The sequence below is a fragment of the Colius striatus genome, chromosome 1 (genome assembly GCF_028858725.1).
Source record: "Colius striatus isolate bColStr4 chromosome 1, bColStr4.1.hap1, whole genome shotgun sequence".
Lineage (NCBI taxonomy): Eukaryota > Metazoa > Chordata > Aves > Coliiformes > Coliidae > Colius > Colius striatus.
The window spans coordinates 159,478,044-159,496,575 of NC_084759.1; the positions used below are offsets into that span (position 1 = coordinate 159,478,044).

Below are 18,532 nucleotides of genomic sequence, written 5' to 3' on the forward strand. Positions count from 1 at the left end.
TTTTTGTGTTTGAGTTCTGCTTTGTACAAAGTTACACTTTATAACGGTGAATTATATTTGTACACTACAACCATGGAGCTCTTAGGCATCAGTCCACTTATGCCAAAAGCTAAATTGGCAGAGTAGTTGGTTTCAAAGCTTTGTAACTTCCCTAAATGTCAGTTACAGCCCTTCCTCACGCAGATTCTTTAGAAGTGTCAGTAATGTTCAGATTGATACATCTTGCTTCTAATAATGAAAAGAACTAATGAGACATGTTAGAATACTTCCTCATTTCTCAGCATCTGTCAGTTTTCCACTTTCTCACACCAATCTGATATTGTCAGGTCTAGCAAAGCTCTTTCTGGAAAGATCACAAGAAATCCTGAGACAAACTTCTAAAAGAAGGAAGTGCCATGTATCAAGTTATGTTTCAGAGCTGAACTGTGGGCCAGTGTCTTCCAGCCTGCCCATGGAACCTCAACTCCTCTCTGGAGAGGGCTTGATAGGAATTCCACAGTGAGAATTATCTGCTCTTCTTCCATCTGAAGTGATGATGTATGGAGTAGGAGTGTGAGACAGGCCATAGCTGTGATAAGTAGTGGTAAAAGCTGCATGTGTCTGACATCTGTGGCCTCTGCTTGAACTCCGAGTAACAAAGCATAATTAGGGCATTGCGAGCATCATAGTTTGATTCTCAGCGTCAGTAGAAATAACATTTAATGCAATCAGTCAGATAGAAGTGCTTGTGCTTATGTTGACTCAGTCTTCATGGTGAAGTTGATTCAGTGCCTCTGGAAGGGCTATTAGTTTTCAGGGCAGGCAGGATGAGCAGAGAAGAGTTGCCCTTTCAGTAGAGGTTTCTGACCTGAGTTATAGTACAGTGGAGATGCCTCTGTACTGAAGGCAAAAGCAGAGTGTGAAATCTTTGAACTGTGAAGGTAATTGATTGCTAAGTCCGTGCCCTTGTATCTGTTCAGGTGACTTGATCTTCTGGGATGTCAGCAGAAAAAGTGGATGGCCTTGTAGAGAAGTTAATTTTAATTTTGTCCTCTCCACACTCATTGTGACCAGTTGTCGTAAGATGGATGCTTCAGGCAGTCTCCTTCCTCCTGTGGCTGGAAATGGTGAGACAGCTAACGCCCAAGAACTACAAAAACTTCTGATTGATGAAAAAATGCGATGTGAACACCATAAGACAAATTATCAAACTTTGAAGGCAGAACATCTAAGGTACATTGATTTTAACAGATTACTTCATTTGAGCTGTTAAGAGGTGAAGCTAGATGTTAAGTGCAAGGAATTTGTGTGTTAGCTATTTCTGTGTGTAAGGACAGATTTGAGTGTTGTTCGTATTAGAAAAGAGACAATTCAAAATACCTTAAAACATTGCAGATTATGTTTCTACAATACTTTTTATGTATATAAATATGGGTATCTTTTCAGTATATTACAGAAAGAGGGTGTGGGTAACCTAGTTCTGACTTGATATTTGTATGTTTGCTTCTGCTTGTGATTTTTTTGAGCTTTAAGATTAATTTTAGAGGGTAAATGTAAGATAAATTAGGTATAAACAAAAGAATGTGGCCAGTGTAATAATAATACTACTAAGAATGTATTTTTGTCTTGCAGATTGAAGGAGGAATATACCAAATCACAAGATGAACTGGAGCGGTTGTTAGTTGAAAAGCAGACTGCACATGACAAATTCCAGCTGCTTCTCGCTGAATTTGAAGAGCAGTTGGTGAGTAAAACACAGGAGCTGGAAGAACTGAAGATGCAGGTAAGATCACTTATTGTCAGAGCTTAATATGAATTCTAGCCATAGGCCCTGTGATAGGGCTAGACATTTCTGTGTATATAATTTGCATATACCTAGCTTGAATGTATTTCAGATATCTTGAAATTCACCCAGAGTGGCAGAGTGGTGTTTCTTCTCTAGAGTTGGGTTGAAATGATTGTTTTCTTGTTTAACGGAATCTTTCAGATCCTGTTATGTGCCGTGTTAATAGTAAGACACTCTGTTATCTTCCCAGAATATTTCTAGCTCACTAATACAATGTTGTTTTGCTTCTGAGATTACTGTTGAAAATTCTTAGAAGAACATAGAAAATGAAGCAGGAATCCTAAAGCCATACTTGAAATCCATTCTTCCTGGCTATTTGTCCTATTACAGGATAAGTAAATGAGAATGTCTAGTTACTTATGATACCTTTCTGTCCTAAGGTGTTAACGCCTCAAAAATTGGAACTATTAAAAGCACAAATACAGCAGGAATTGGAATCTCCAATGACAGAACGTTATCAGAAGCTAGAAAATGTAAGTCGTAAGCATTGTAATTCTGTTTCCTTTAGAGTAGCAATCACTACTTGCCATCAGCCATTGTTCCTAAAACCTTAGGAAATTAAAACTTCAAGGGGGGCAAGCTCTGACATTTTTTGGTCTGGTACTGTTGCCTCAGGCAATGAAGGTTGAAACTCTGGGAGAAGGAGGGATTCAGTTTGTCTAATATCATTTGTGAAATGATAGGAACATTGCCTGGACGTTTGAAAGAAATGAATCTGAAAACTTCTCTGGTTGATGATTTTGTGGTTTTTATGCCCCCCAACTTAGGAAGTGGAAAAATACAGAAGAGAATACAACAAACTTCGTTATGAACATACTTTTCTGAAATCAGAATTTGAACATCAAAAGGAAGAACACGCACGTATTTTAGAAGAGAAGAAACTAAAATACGAGGCTGAGGTACACAGACTGTTACAGTAGCCTACAATGTATCTGATGAGAAAACTGTTTGAAGGTTGTGAAAACTTTGCTGCTTGATGGGCTGTCAGTTTGACACCGTTTCATAATGTAGTGTTTGTTTCCATTCCTCTTAATTCTCACAACACTTTTATGACTTAGCCTAAAGCTGCCTCTCTGGGTTTGCTCAGCAGTGTGTCGCAACATCATTTGTGCTATTATGGGTAAGAATAGACTTGCCTTCTGATAAGTGACAGCCAGGAGCTTTGCTTTCTGCTTTTTAAACTCACCTTTGTGATGGACTTTGTGACATTATGGTAATGTGAAATTAATAAGTTATCTGATGTAAGGGTAGATTTTTCATTACTTCTGTGCCCGCTAATCCAAGAAGGTGTCAGCAGAAGTTACTGTTAATGCCAGATGAGGGTACATTTTGCACTCATGGATCAAGGCAGTGGTGTTCAAAAGGATACTGAAAGCTTTGGTAACTTTTGTTTCAGTTGTGTTAACTCTTGAATAAGCCATTCATGAATTTTCTCTTTCAGAATTCGACGTTCCAAAGTGTAGCTAAATAAATCGCCAGCTTATTCATGTTTTAAGTATATGCAGCCGTATAAATGAATGTTGCATGTGTCATTTGCATATTCATTTAAGTGTTTGTCTGGGACCATATATCGTAAGATGCCAGATTTGAATGTATTAGTCCAAACGTGAGACACAAATCAAAGCAATCATCACTTTGAAAACCAATCCAACTTTGCAAATGCAATGCCTTAAAAGCAGAACAGTTGTCCTTCCTGGAGCTAAAGCCACATGCTACTTTACAGCTTGCCTCTCTTGTGGGCTTGTTGGGTTTGTGGTAGTCCTGCAGCTAATTAGCACAGGGCACAATGTGATCTAGTTTTGCTGTCTAAGAGCACTTTTAACCTTCTGTGCCATTTAGTACAAGGAGGCTACAAAGCCATCGTAATTCTTAAATGATAGCTTGGGCGTGCTGTGCAATAAGTGTTTGAATCTCATTGTAAAGAAGGGATTTGGAGGGCTTTTACTGCAGAAAATGCCTTTGCTCCATAGAGGTCGTTGATGCAACTTCTAAAAGCAGAGCAGCAGACCAGAGTTTGGACTTGTCGCCAAATATCAAGAGAACTCCTATATACCTGACTGTCTCACTCTTGCCCCCAGTATTGTATTCAGTCTGCACAACTCAATTTGAAACACTGCAATCTATATGTTAGTTTGCTAGTTACAGCCTCGAGATTAGTTTGTACTCCCCATACTACCTTGCAGGAGAGAGAATTTTTTTCCCCTTTTTCTTCTGTCTGACAGGGCCCAGCCACGTTGGCTGTTACTAGCAGATTTGTGTTCTGTTGTGGTTTTAGAATTGTGGAATCATCCTGTAGGCTGGAAGAGACTTATGCCTCGTCCAACATTCTGCTTAAAATACTGAAGTGTAATGAGATCAGGTTGCTCAGGACAATTTCCAGTCAAGTCTTGAAAAATCTGTGGGGCTGGAGAATCCGCAGCCTTTCTGGGCAAACCGTTCTGGTATTTAACCATCTTCATGGTAAACTTTTTTTCCTGACATCTAATTGGGATTGCACATGTTCCAGCTTGTGGCTATTGCCACTCTTTCCATCACTATACCTCTCCTTGTCTTCCCAAACTGAAGAGGCATAGTTTTCTCAGCCTGTCCTTACATGCCATGTTCCTCAACTCCCTGCCCATCTTGGTAGGCATCCTCTGGACTTGCTCCAGTTCATCATTGTTCTTTGTGTACTGGACACAAACTCTAGATGCAGTCTTACCAGTACTGGATTGGGAGAGAGGTTCATTTCCTGGAATATGCTATCTGTCCTTCTGCTAATCTGCCAGGATGCAGTTGATCATCTTTGCTGCAAGCGTACTCTGCTGACTTGTTGTGAACTTATTGTCCAGTAGGACTCTCAAATCCTTTTCCATGGAGCTGCTTCCTAGACAAGTTTTCCCTGGCCTGTACCGTTGCACTGAATTATTGCATCCCAGATGCACGAGTTGCTTTTGTTGAAGAGGTTCCAGTTAGCCCAAGCCTTCAGACTTCTCAGAGTAACAGTTCTACTTTCCAGCCCATTGACTGTTTCCCTTCATTTTGGTGTCACCCCCAAGCTTGCCGAAAGCACGCTCCATTCCATCATCCAGATTGCTAATTAGGACACCAATCAGCATTTAAACCCCACTAATTACAAGCAGTTAGCTGGGCTTTGCAGGCTCTGATCATCACCTTTTAAGGCTGTTAGCCCAGCCAGTTTTCTATCCAATTTATCATCCAATTTTCTGGCCCGTATCTCACCAATTTGATGAGAGAGAAGATTGTGGGAGACCATCAAAGGCCTTGTTAAATCAAGGTATACAACATCTACTGCACTCTCTGTGTCTACAGTGCCAGTCACCTCTTTCTAGAAAGCAGAGAAGTAGGTCAGGCATGATTTGTCCTTGGGAAACCCTGCTTTCTATCACCTAGTCTTTCATGTGTTTAGAAATGACTTTTAAGAGGCTTTGCTTTGTAACCTTCATGGAGACTAAAGTGAATCTGACTGTCCTGTAGTTACTTGGATCCTTCTTCCTGACCTTTTTACTGTTCTTGATAATGGGTGTGCTGTCTGCTTCTTTCCAGTCATCAGGAACCTTCTCTGATTGCTATGACTTTTCAAAGGTAATAGAGAATAGCCTCGTGGTGATACCAGTGAGTTCCTTCACAACGCCTGAATCTATTCCAAGGGCTCATGCCGATGTCCATTGGATTAAATGATCCCTATAGTTTTCTTCCTCTGCTTTGGATACTGCTTTACTCCCACAGACTGCTAGGTGGCCCAAGGACACCTGAGGCATGAGGACAAGGCTTATCAGTGATAACTGGAGCAAAAATGACATTGAATGTGAATGTAACTTCTTAATACTTTAAATGCACAGTTCTGCTCTTTCCTGAATTGACAGCTGCTGTGTTTGTTGCTGCCTGACACCTCACCAGGGTAAAAGCGTTTGTTTTTCTGATTAACAACCATCAGATTGCAAGGCTGGATAATGATAAAGAAGAGCTCCATAATCAGCTGCTTAGTGTTGATCCCACGAGGGACAGCAAACGCGTGGAGGCACTCTCTAGAGAAAAAGCACAACTGTATCAGAAATTAAAAGGCTTAGAAGCAGAAGTAGAAGAGCTAAGAGCAGAACGAGACAATTGTGGTCTGCAAGCAGAAAGCGTTCAAAGAGTCCAAGTGCGACAGTTAGCTGAGATGCAGGCTGTGACAAGATCTCTAGAGGTAAGACTCTTTCTTTCTTTTAATTAAATTTTGCCTCCTTGTAGGATGCAGTGAGACTAATGCTTGGCCTGATGGGACTGTCTCTGGTAATTTTGCCTTTTACTCTGCAATTTGAATTTGTATGTTTCAGATTCAAAACCAAATTGGAAGTAGGTTGGGCGTCCTGTACTGTCAGTTCACCTTTTGGGAGGTGGAGAGCTCAACCGAGAGATTCTGTTGAATGATCTCCTTTCTAAACATGCGACTGATAGCCGTGGTTACAGTCAAGAAGATGGTCGTGTCAGCACTTGCCATTCTTCTGGAATCAGAAACTGATGGCAATGTTATTAATTATTTATTATTTGCAAAAAAAGTCATACGATGCTTCATGTTTCTTGAATCTTTTCCTCATCTTTTTTCTTGTCTTTCTTTTCTCCAGCACATTGCTGCAGCTGTTTAGTTTTTGCTCTCCCTTAGAGAGCTTATGGTATTCCTGGCCTGTTGTGTGTTTCCCAGAGTTGCACTGTATTCCTTATCTGTGGTCTTCAGTGTTCCTGTCAGTTCTTGCCAGCTCTTTAGGCAAGGAGCCTTTCCATCTAGATTTCTTGCACACTTACAGCATATTGCTAGAGGGTTTGTTTTCCTTTGTCATCTTGTCAGTGCTGTATATATGTGTTACAAAATGCTCTGATCACAACTTAAAAAGTGCTGTAATATTCTTAATTTAGAGAACTTTTTAAAAATCCTGGTGGGAATAGGTTAGTTTGGAAAAAGGAAGGTGAAATCATATGTTAGATTATCTTTCCGATCCTTAGTAAACCTGAGGGTCACGAATATATAGTACTGTAATGGTGTTTCACTTCCTCTCTATGATGTTAATTCTTCAGTTTGTGTAACTGCATAGGCCAACATATGACATCTTTCAGAGCACTGCTTATAGTCATGTTGCTGCTTACAGCCCAGTAAGTAATTCATTGGTAGGAATATCTGCTGCTTTCTGACCAAGTCAGCTTACCTCTGCCTCTTGTGAAGTGGGATTGAAAATATGTGTGATTCTGTGTGGGCAGTGTTTGTAAAACCAGTTGTGACTTCTGTGTAAAGCTCAAGACCCTTATTGTGTTGGAACAGATTATTGGGCAAAGAGAAATATTGACATATTATTGAAAAATATTAAAGATGAGTAGTATCTGAAATCCCAGATCAATGGAGCCTTTCAAGTGAACAGCAAAAGACAGCCCTGCTCCAGAACTTACAAATACCTCCTTTATTCAAGGCAGAAAAGAAGTCTGCTGAACTACAAATTGATCGAATGGAGAAAGAACTACAGAAGAGTCATGAGCAAAACATTCTCTTAATTAGCAAACTTCACAAATCTGAACGAGAAGTCAATAACTTAGCTGCTAAAGTAAGTGCTTTTTATGATATCTGAAATCCATTTTTCATATCCCATTATATTTAAGTTTCTCTGTTTATGTTTTATAAGAAGAATCAAGTAACAAGAATCGAGTGTCTTCTGCTGTGACTCAAAATAGGTTTGGAATTTTTTCCCCCAGTTTCAGTTGGGAGATACAGAATATGTGACTTTACAGGAAAAACATCTCTGAAAGTATCTCTAAAGATGGTGGTTATGCTCCTTTTTATTTCATGTTCTAGATCTCTTTTTTTCCTAAACAAAACAGGGCTTGAAAAGGTGTCTTTCTCTTCATGGTTTTAGTACTGATGAAAATAGGCAGCCTTATGTGCTGGAAAGAAGCATTACTTTTTCATAAAGTGTGTAGAGTGCAATAGAGCTTTAAATTGCACAGTGTGGTTTGTTTGGCCTTTTTTTTCTTTTTAATGGAGCTGTGGCTTCTGCAGATTTTAAAAGTATCCTCTGAATGGGCTGTGATAGCTCCAGGAAGGAAGCTGCATTGGAACTGCCAGCAGAGATTTAGGTTATGTTAGAAGCAGGATGGTCACATGAGCATCGCACTCTTCTTGGGCCAATGCCTGTATAGCTTGTATGGGAACATCTCTGTACAGCACTGCATCATAGCATTTTCAGTAGATCATTGTCTTGCCACATGATTGAGAAATTTCAAGAAATTTCAGCTGGTATCAATCAACACTCCCAGGTCCCTCTCTGCCTGGCAGCTTTCCAGCCACTTCTCCCCCAGGCTGCTGGGGGTTGTTGTGGCCCAAGTGCAGGACCTGGCACTTGGCCTTGTTGAAACTCATGGCGTTGGCCTTGCCCCAGCCTTCCAGCCTATCTAAATCTCTCTGTAGAGCTTCCCTACCCTCAAGCAGGTCGACAGTTTTGTCTGGTTAGAGTGACCCCTCAGCTACACAAGTTAAAACCGACAGATCCTGTGTGCAGTTTCCTATGTGGTTATTTGAAAAAAACAAGAAAAATGAAAACACTAGGAAACAGCTTTACCTTCAAATGTTGCACAGTGCTTGGATTGCTTTATGTACATTTGAGTCAGGATACGAGTCCTAATGAAACTTTATTCTAGAGAAGAGGAGACTGAAGGAGGATCTCATAAATATTTACAAGTATATAAATGGTGGGTGTGAGGAGGTTGGGCCCCCCGTTTTTTTCTATTGTATCTATCAACAGGACAAGGCGTAATGGGATGAAGCTGGAACACAAAACATTCCATTGAAACATAAGGAAAAAACTATTTTACTGTTCAGGTGAGCGAGCCCAGGGAAGATGTGGAGTTTCTTGCTCTGGAGGTCTTCACAACCCACCTGGACACATTCTTGTGTGACCTGATCTAGGTGGACCTGCTTTGGCAGCGGGGTTAGACTGAATGATCTCTAAAGGTCTCTTCCAACCCCTACGTTTATATGATTCTATGAAACAGTTCCATGGGTAAATATTAGCTTTCTGCTGCCTTTTATTCCCTCCTTTCTGGAGAGAATACTGGATAACATTTTTTTATCACATCTGTCAGTTCCTGGTAGGAAATTTAATCCTCTGGTTTTTTTCCCCCTGTTTGGAGAGGCTTTAGTTAGTTCTGAGCTAACTGTAAAGCCAGTAACTTTGGTCTTGCATGACTAGCTGAATGCAGAATGCCTTTAAGCTCTATGACTTGATGCTGTTCTACATTTCTGAAAATGAATATGTTCAGTAGTGTTTCTTTCAGGGAGGAAAGTAGAAACTGATTTCTATACACACCTCCACTCCCTTCTGCACCCACTCAAACTTAGTCCTGAGCACAGGCACACTCATTTGTCTTCTGGATTTTGTGCCTTAAAAAAGCCACCTTAAATCTTTGCAAGTTACCTTGAAATGTTCCCAACTTAGTATTTAAGCAACCAAATCCACTGTGTAGTTACTTAATAAGCTACTATGTCATTCTTAACCTTTTGCCACTTGTATGTGCTAGCAGGTTGTAATTACATTTGTCATTGTGAATGGATTTTCATTATAAGCGCTTTCCTCTAGATATTTAATTTGCATTGACCGTGTAATTACTGCGTGCAAATGCCTAAACTATGGAAAGTTTCCATGCAAGCAGTCATTGTCTTTTGATTGGATGTTCTTCAAGCTCCTGTTTTCATCAGGCCATTTGATGTGTATGTCACAGCTGTAGAGAAGCACTGGAATTAAAACGCACTTTAAAACTACAAAGATCTGGGTTTTGAGAAAGTCGGGTAGTACTCCAGGAGGTGGGGGGACTGCAAGTAGCCACCCAAGTGAAATTACTTGGGGGAGCAACTGCTAATCTAGTTTTGCATGTCAGTGTTTTGTTTCACTTAGGGAGATTAAATGTAACTTTATTTAGCTTGACTCTGGGGAACTTTTAGTCAGAAGTGAATTATGTGTAAAGTGACATGCTACTAGTTGGGTGGTAAGGCACTGGGGTCATATCCAATTTGGATCAGTGTCATAGCAAGGTATTTCCAAAGAGTAGTCTCTTCAGAAACACCCCAGTATGTGGAGATTGGCTTGTAGAGTGTCAGGTATTTGCTCAGAATCTGAGTTTTCACAGGTAATCCTGCGCATCTGTGCTTGTACTGCCAAGGCTGCTTCAAAGAGGAGCTTTCCTACACTATAGTTTATGCTAAGTGGCTGGTTAAAGGTGAAATACAGGTCAGTGGTCTTGGTATATTTGTTGTGTAAGAGCACTTTAATCAGGGAATATATAAACTTGCATTTGAAGATGACTGACAATTCATTCAATGGTCTTTAGTGCGTGCCTTGAGAAATGAATAAAACCCATACTAGCGCTGGTTGTGATTTGGGGAACAGCTCAAGCCAGTAGCTGTAGTGTTACAGCATCTGTATCATCACCATTAGGAATTCTCTGCTAAAGTGAGTGGTTTGGCTTTGGGAGAGCAGTGGATGGGGAAAAGAAAGGACTTAAGATATGTCCAAAGTAAGCATAGTCCATGATTATTTGGCAGATTTTCTTGTTAGCAAGGTGTCCCATGAAAAACTCACTGTAAAGCTGCAAATGTATACATATTTATCTTAGTTGTGGTTTTTTTTCTGCTTTCTAGGTAGAAGAACTTAAGCATTCACATAAACTGGAAGTAACCAATGTCAAACTTGAGGCAGCAAGAGCAAAGAGTGAGGTAGAAAGAGAGAGAAACAAGATCCAAAGTGAAATGGATGGTAATATCTGCAAATAATTTCTAATGATGTTTTTTGTTAGTTATAGTTAGAATACTACCATTATTTTTCCTTTAAACATTCCCCAGCATTCCCTTCTGGTCCAGGTCATAGATCTGACAATTCATTTTGTATCCCAAAAAACTGTGTTTCGCTGGGTCTGCTAGGTTAGGAGAGAAGAATTTTGTATTTCTGTAAACTAGTGCCTCTGTGACACAATTAGAGCATAGTGTGGTTCCCAATGTGTACTTGAAATGGTTCTTTTTGCTGTTATTGCCAAATGCTAGAGTCTTTCACACTCTGTTTGACACCACAGGGCTTCAGTGGTAGTTTTGTTTTCAGATTCTGTCTCTGTGGAATTGGTAACAATTGGGTAAGGCAGCTGTGTGAAGCAAAAGACAGTTTTCAAATGATTCTTTGAAGAAAACAGGCAATGTTCTAAGCTACCTAATACATCTGAGTATGTAGAAAACTTGAAATAGCTTTCTAGAGTGAAAAGACCAAAGCTTCCTAGTACTAGCTATGTGTTCATGATTTCAATCACTACACAGCTTTTAAGTGGTCTGACCTCACTGATTTGCCATAACCCCAACATAACCCCTTTGTCTTCCTCTGAGAGTTGTTTCTGTTCACTGAGAGCAACTAAAAAGTGGTGTTTTCTCTACTGACAATGCAAAATATTGTGAGCTAAAAATATTGGAGATGAGATTCCAACCAAGCTGAACTTGCAGTGGAATCCAGTTTGCATCACTAAATTAGCATAATAACCAGGAGTCGCTGTTATAGCATCTTGGCTTATTTGCCAGTGGACACAGTTGTCAGGATCACAAGTTTTTCATTAGTGTCAGGCCTCTTTGCATCTTGCCTCTCTTTGTCCCTGCCTATGGAGTCACAATTTTAGACCAGTTTCAGGGGTAACCAGGCACTGGGCAGCAGAAAGTTTTCCATAAAATAGAAAATAACAAATTTTACTGCTTGACCTTTTTGTAGCTCTGAGAATCACTTTTTGTTTTCAATCCAGACACGACTGTTTAGCAGAAATTGCTTTAGACTTTATAATGGTATCAACTTTTTAATTACTTTTGTATGTTAAAATACTAATAGACAGAGACTCAGTGTGATGTTTACTCTCCAAAAGGTGTGGAGCGTCATAAGTTGCTTTTAGTAGGAAAGGATCGGGAGCTAATCCATAAAGTTCAAGCTGCCAAAGAGGAAGTGTTTGAAAAACTTACAGCCTTACAGGATGAAAAGTATGTTTGTTGGTTTACTGCTCAACTTCTAAAAGAAGAGTGTTTTGAGTAACTTCTCAAAATGTCATTTTTTGGCAACTAAACACTTCTGGCATTTTGTGGTGACTCTTGTGCATGTCGGATCGTGTCTCAGGTTAGAACTCGAGAACAGATTAGCTGATCTAGAGAAGATGAAACTGGAACAAGATACTTGGCGACAATCTGAAAAGGACCGGTATGAGGAGAAACTACGTGTTGTACAGATGGCAGAAGAATCTGCCAAGAAGGAACTTCAGCGTTTGCGGTAGTGTGGCTTTTCTAACCTTCACACAAATTTCTCTTTCTTTTCTTTCCCCCCCTCCCCAAATTTCTTTCCAGTAGTCAGTATAAAAAGGTTACTTTTCATAGAGATTCATAGATATCTATTCATAGATACACAGGTGTTCATTACACAGAATTACCTTGGCATTGTGCAGAAAGAGGAGTGGATTTAAAATGTGCTCTTTAAAAAAACAGATTTTTTTTTAATCCAAACCTTTACAAATTCCATGATTTCAATTAACATTTTAAAGACACCATTTTGCACTACTCTCCTTTATGAAAATGGGGTCCCTGTTGCCTGCTGACATAGCCCATGAGTTAGAGGAAGCTATTTATCTTTCTGCAATGGCACCACATCAGCAAGTGGCAAACTGGGACCCTAATATGGTACCTCTCTGAGCTGGTCAGTAGAGTTGTTTTACTATAGTATGAAAGTCAGTATGATAAATTGACCAAAAGTCACACTCCAAAAGCAAACAAATCAAGATATTTCTTACTTGTGTAGAAATTCAGTAATAAACACATCTTTCAGTCATTATTGAAATATGTATCAGCCTTTTGAACTATCCAATGTGTTCTATTGTCTGCCTGATTAGTCTTCACATCTGTATTTTAATTACATAAACGTTAAGATGTCTTATACTGTTTTAGACTAAAAATTCAACAGCAAGCTATTCGAGCTATTCAAGCAAGTACAGCAGAGAAACTGAAAGAGAAGAGACATGAAATTGCTGATCTGAGACAGGTAAGGTTTTGTTGCATTGCAGTGTTTTATAGAGAAATGCAAGCTCTCCTGCAATGACCATGTCCAGTGTTTGCAGATTAGATTGAGTCTTTAAAGCTTTTCCCCTCCTTGCCCCACCCCCTCCAGAGGGACAAAATGCATACAACAACAGATATGTTGTTGCAAAAGTGTTCAGCCATCAGTCATGTTTTTCTGGACTTTTATAAATAGCTTACTGCTGTTTGCTTTGTGCATTTTGTGGGTACTGAGGATTTCAAAGCTGAATGTTTATAGACTGGTGTATTGCACACGGTTATGCACTATTTAACTGGAGAGTCAGTTTCCATGGAGACTTACAAATTGTTTCTAGGTAATGCTTTGCATTTACACTGCATCTCTCATCTGAGGTTCTTCAAGTGCTCAACAGATGTTTCACAAATGAATAAACTAGCGTAAAGAGGTGTATTTCAGTGTGAGTTGATGTCTGTGTTGAAAATAAACCTGAATTATTTTAGCTGCCACTCGCCTGTGTTGTTATTTGGGAGGTGGGAACGTAGCTGTGCCACAGAGTGGTCTGCAAGCTGTGTGCACTCTGAGACGTTGGTTTAGTCTTTTCCCTCCAGAAATTGGGGTATCTGGGCATCCCTGTGGAGAGAAAAAGGGCAAGAGAAATCTTTCTTTTGATGTTCTTGCTGCAGAGGTTGGACTTCCCAGACTCTGCACTTACTTGACTTTGGGAACTGGCTGGTAAAGCCACGCCGGGCTGTAAGAGCCTCCGCGTTATGAGAGCAGAATCTAGGTAGCTCCACAGCTCTGCTCGGAAATGTTGTCTGGTGCTCTAGTTCTGTTCAGCCCTGGGGCTTAATGTTAGTTTTCTTAAGTTCTGGGGAACACATCAATGACTGAAGAAGAGTCCTCCCTCCCCCTCGTGTTTCCACTACAAGAGCAAACCTTCATTGTCTAGTAGTGATTTGCTGTAAACCTTCTGGAGAAAGTGTCAAATAAGGAGAAAAGTTAACAAAGAAGAAAGGCTTTTGGAAAGCTAATGGAGCCAGTTGGTGTCTGCATTTTGTTCAGTCTCAATATCTCATCATTAATTGTTAGTCACTCACAAACCTTCTCAAATGGAAAAAATTCTTTTGTTTTATAGCAAATTGACGACTTGCAGCTCCAGGTCACGTCACTTTCTCAATCAGAAAATGAGTTGCTGGAGTCTAATCAGAAGCTGAAGGGAAAAATAGAGAGGTTGAAACAAGAATGTCAACATGCAAGGACTCAGGCAGGAAAAGCTCAACTGGAAACAGAGAAGTAATCTTTTTCTTCCTTTTTGGCTTTACTTTTCATATTGCTTGTGTTCTTTTCACGTGGATTACTTAACTATGGACTGTGGGTTCCGAATGAAGTTGGAAATGTAACCTGAACAGGAAATATCAGACAATTGTAAACAATGGCTACACCTTGTGTTATGCAGTGTGCATAAGAACCTTGCTTGTGGTAACTTAAAAAATACTTCAGGAGGATGTATTCACATTTTTAGTGAGTCTGTCAATGTCTTTAATGAGTTTATGGGCCAAAGACCACTCAGGAGTAGGTTTTCCCGGGAAGGCCATAGAAGGAACTTGGCAGTCCTCAGAGGTCTTTCTGTAAGAGTGAGGGTAATGGGTGATGCACCAAGGCCGATACTGCAGAAATTAAGCAGCTTTTCAGCCTATACCCAAGCCCTCCACGTCTGTCGTACTGTTAACCTTGAGCCTCCATGTTTCCATTCTTTTTCTGACTCTGTGGGTGGTAGGGCTTCCTTCCTCAGTTCAGTAATTTCTACCAGCGTGAACTCCAAGAGTTAAGTTGCACCAAAGTTACTTGGCTTAAAGAGGAACTGAAATAGAGACCAAAAGATAAGAAAGTCTCAGATGAAAAGTGTCAGATAAATAAAATAATGCCAGTTGAGCCATAAGTAAGGCAGCTGCCTGCCTGGCTGTGGCAATCTTAGGCTTGGAAGTGAAAATGTGAAATGAGAAAAAGGGCTGAAGGCAAATTATGAGACTGATACAGATCAGAGATGAGCTCAAGCAGGCACTTGTTAAGCATTTCAGGAACAGCATTAGTGGGATAGAAAAGAAAAAACCCCACCTTATGACTTTTATTAACCACTGTTCAAATGAAAATCTTCTGCTGTTAAGCAGTACTTTTTGAGAAAGCTCTTTGGTTCCTGGGCAGTAGTAGTTGTTTAGAGCAACAACAGCAAGGTACAAACCACACTGGGTCTACTAAAAGAACAGCGATGAGTAGCAAGGGGGCCGGGATCTTGGTTCTGATACAGGAACTCTACGGTGGGGAAAGAAAAGGCTGTTTGGTGAGAAATTTATGGAGATTGTATGAATCCCTGTAGCAACACTGCATCACATCCAGTCCCAAATGGGATGGATGCACTGATCCCAAGCCTTGGAGTCTATTTGTTAAACACCGCTGCTCAGAATGTCAGCATTTGAGAGGGTTTTTGTAGTAATGTAGTTAAATATGCAGTTAGCTCTTGACTACTGTTACCTGAAATGGAGACAGCCCAAACACACACAGCAGCAGAGAAACTGTCTGGTCTCACAGGCACAGCTAGAGAACACAGCCTCATTTTGGTGTGTTTTAACCATGCAAAAGCCTGAACAGGTAACATGTGCCGGGGGGTGGAGTATGTGTAGCTGGAATGTGGAGCCTCCTCTTGTGTTGGTGTTTGTTCTGGTCAGGAGCATGTAGTAGGAACAGAGGAGTACAGACTTGACAAAGATGTAGTAGACTGCATAGGGCAGCAGCATGTTACTTGTTCTCTTACGTCCTGGCTCCCAAACAGAGAAGGCAGTAGTCAGCTCCTGCAACAACTGCTGTGTGAGAGAGATGGCTGCTCATGTGTTGCAGTGTGCTTGTTTGAGCTGAATTTAGGCATCTTCCATGGCTGGTTTGGCAGCAGGCCAGAGCAGCAAGCAGCCAGCAATTAACTAGCTTATTGGAATCACTTTCCACAATTGGCCTCCTAGCTGAACAAAACCTAGGAGGCTGTTAATGCAAAGGTTGAAATGTCCTCGGTCACAATTAGATTGTTAGCAGAATCAAGTTTAAATCAGATCCTTCAAGTATATAGAGAGAGGGGTTGTGAAATGATGCATCTCTTTTAAGAGCCTCAAGACACCAGATGCAGTACTTTGTCTACATAATTTCTTAATCTTCTAACCTGATATTTTTCAAAGGACTTTTGAACACCAGCGGAGGGAATGGCTGGAGGAGAAGCGTGTGCTTACTCAGCGCATCACAGAGACAGAAGGGAAGTACAACCAAATGAAGAACAGGCTATCCCGAGCTGCTGTGGCCCAGAAGAAGGCAGGTTCACTCTTCCTCGTGAGAAGTTGAGCTGTACTTTGGCCAGCTAGAATTGTTAGAACATTAAGGGCTTATCTGCAGTCCACTGTATAAAATAACAAAATTTATGGGATTCTTCAAGACCAGCATAGAAATAGATTGAAGTAATATGCAAAAGAATAGGACAGCCAACAGGCTTGTTACAAAGCCATCAAAGCTTTTGTGTACAGGGAAATGTGTGTGTGTGTACACATGATTATTTAAGAGGTGGGGCCTGATCACTAAAGATGATGCTTTGGATACTGGGCAAATGATGTTTTACTTTTCCTTAATGGAATATTATAATTTTCCATTATCACCTAAGCTTGCTTTTTGTGAAATAACTTGAAATGAAAAGCTGATTAGTTGCCTGTAAAAGCTCAAGATTAATTGGCAGTTTTACACCTTGGACACATACACCACCAGTAGCTTTTAAGGTTGTAAAAAGTTGAGGTCAACCTGAGCAAAAAAAAAAACCCTAACAACCTGAAACCAAAGTGTACTTTTTTTGGCTCATGTTTATACACTTACACCTGGTCATTTGACAAATGAGCTTTGAATTCTCAAACTACAGGAAGTGTTTGTCAGTCCAGTTAGTCACTGAGCAACAAGGGCCTGGCAGCTCCTCAGCTTTTGGTGGCAGCTATGGGTCACTTCTCATCTTTTCTGGCTCCTATTGTGGGGACTCAGCACCTCTCCTTAAGGAAGGAAACTCCTAAAATCTGTCACAGCATGAAACCGTGTACAGTGTAGATTTAATTGTTAATCTAATCTATGAAAGCCTTACTTAGCTGCTTGAAATGTCTGTTTGACAGAGAAAGATTCTCAACAGGAGGATGCAAGAGGAACTAGAACTTTTGGAAGCCAAGATAGAACAACTAGAAACAGAAAATCAGGTGTTAAATAGGTAACAAACTTTGCTTTTTACTGTAGCTTGAAAAATGATATATGCTGAAGATCTGACAGCTCTGAAGTACTTTTGGAGGTACATGACAGTTTAATAACAAGAGTCCAGTCTAATGGCATGTTCAGCACTAGGATTCTTTGAGTGGAATCCCTTTAGGATGGACAGGTGAGAGTTTCTAAGACAACTGCAGGACCATCTCTTCAGGAAAACACAGAGGGAGAATATCAGACAGGTGCAGTTGCAGGAATCCCTTCTAAAGAGGGAAATGAAGAAAGACTTTGCAATGGCAAGCCAAACGCACTTCATGTCCTCTTTGCAAGACAAACTCCTATCTTTTTTTTTCTCTTTGCTGGGCACCTGTGGAAGGCTTGAGTCAATTTGATGTGATTCCTGTGGCTCTCACCTGTGAACACCATTGAAAGCTTAATTTATCCCATGTGAATTCTAATCTGTAATATGGCAGGGAGCTCGATGTGTTGGGAGGGACTTTTGGACATTTAGGCAGAAGAATATACACAGGTCTTCTACCTTCCAGTTCTTCTGGTATGCGTTTTTTCTTTACAGGGACAGTAGAGAGCAGAGCTACTTGTGGAGAGGCAGGCTTCTGTGCCAGGATAGTAAAGGTTTGGAGCAATAAGAAATCTTCTCTTTCCTAGGCAGAATGTTTCCTACGAAGAATACACCCGGCTCCAGAGGAGACTGAAGGACTTGCAACGTCGGCACAATGAGTTCCATGAAGGTAAAGAAGATGAAATGAAACAGAAATGGAAAAAGTGCTGAAAACTTCTATTTGTTACCCTTGAGGATGTGCCTTCTAATTTTATAACAGGAATAAGCAATACTTTGGTTTTGTTATTATGAAAATGTAAGTTTGTTGCTACTGTGTCATGGTTTTACCCAGCTAGGACAAAGGGAGAACATTGTCCCCCTCCCGGCACAATGGGGAGGGGATCAGAAACAAAGGAAAACAGCCCATGGAAGTGTAAAGAAGAACAGTTTACTAGAATACAGGTTGGAAAAGAACAACTATCACAAAAAATAAAGAAATATTACAAAGAAAACTGGTGAGTGTCGCAGTTGCTCACCACCCGGGACCCAACCTAAGCGACTGCGATGGACCGGCAGCCAAAGAACCGCGACCCCAGAAGAGTTCCTTCTGGCTAGCTCCCCACTGTATACTGGGCATTACATTAGGATGGTATTGAATACCTACTGGCTAGCCTGGATCAGCTGCCCAGGCTGTACCTCTTCCTGGTTCCTCACAGGAATTAACCCTATCCTAGCTCAAACCAGGACATACTGTTATTTGTTTACTTCACTACAATAGCATTTATTCTGGTGTAATGTTTGTTTGGATGGGTTTCCTCTTCA

At 40.5% G+C, this 18,532-nt stretch overlaps 1 protein-coding gene across 1 annotated transcript; it reads left to right on the top strand.

Annotated features, from left to right (window-relative positions):
• Positions 1-984: 984 nt before the first annotated feature.
• Positions 985-17,941, top strand: LOC133628312 (centrosomal protein of 83 kDa-like). Its single transcript, XM_062016216.1, has 17 exons — positions 985-1,212; positions 1,612-1,762; positions 2,206-2,298; positions 2,593-2,724; positions 5,763-6,014; positions 7,267-7,402; positions 10,489-10,599; positions 10,704-10,727; positions 11,328-11,336; positions 11,735-11,846; positions 11,980-12,129; positions 12,798-12,891; positions 14,021-14,178; positions 16,107-16,254; positions 16,363-16,379; positions 17,087-17,161; positions 17,818-17,941. The coding sequence occupies exons 1-17, from the start codon at positions 1,064-1,066 to the stop codon at positions 17,939-17,941; spliced, it is 1,935 nt and encodes a 644-aa protein (XP_061872200.1). The 5' UTR covers positions 985-1,063.
• Positions 17,942-18,532: the final 591 nt, after the last annotated feature.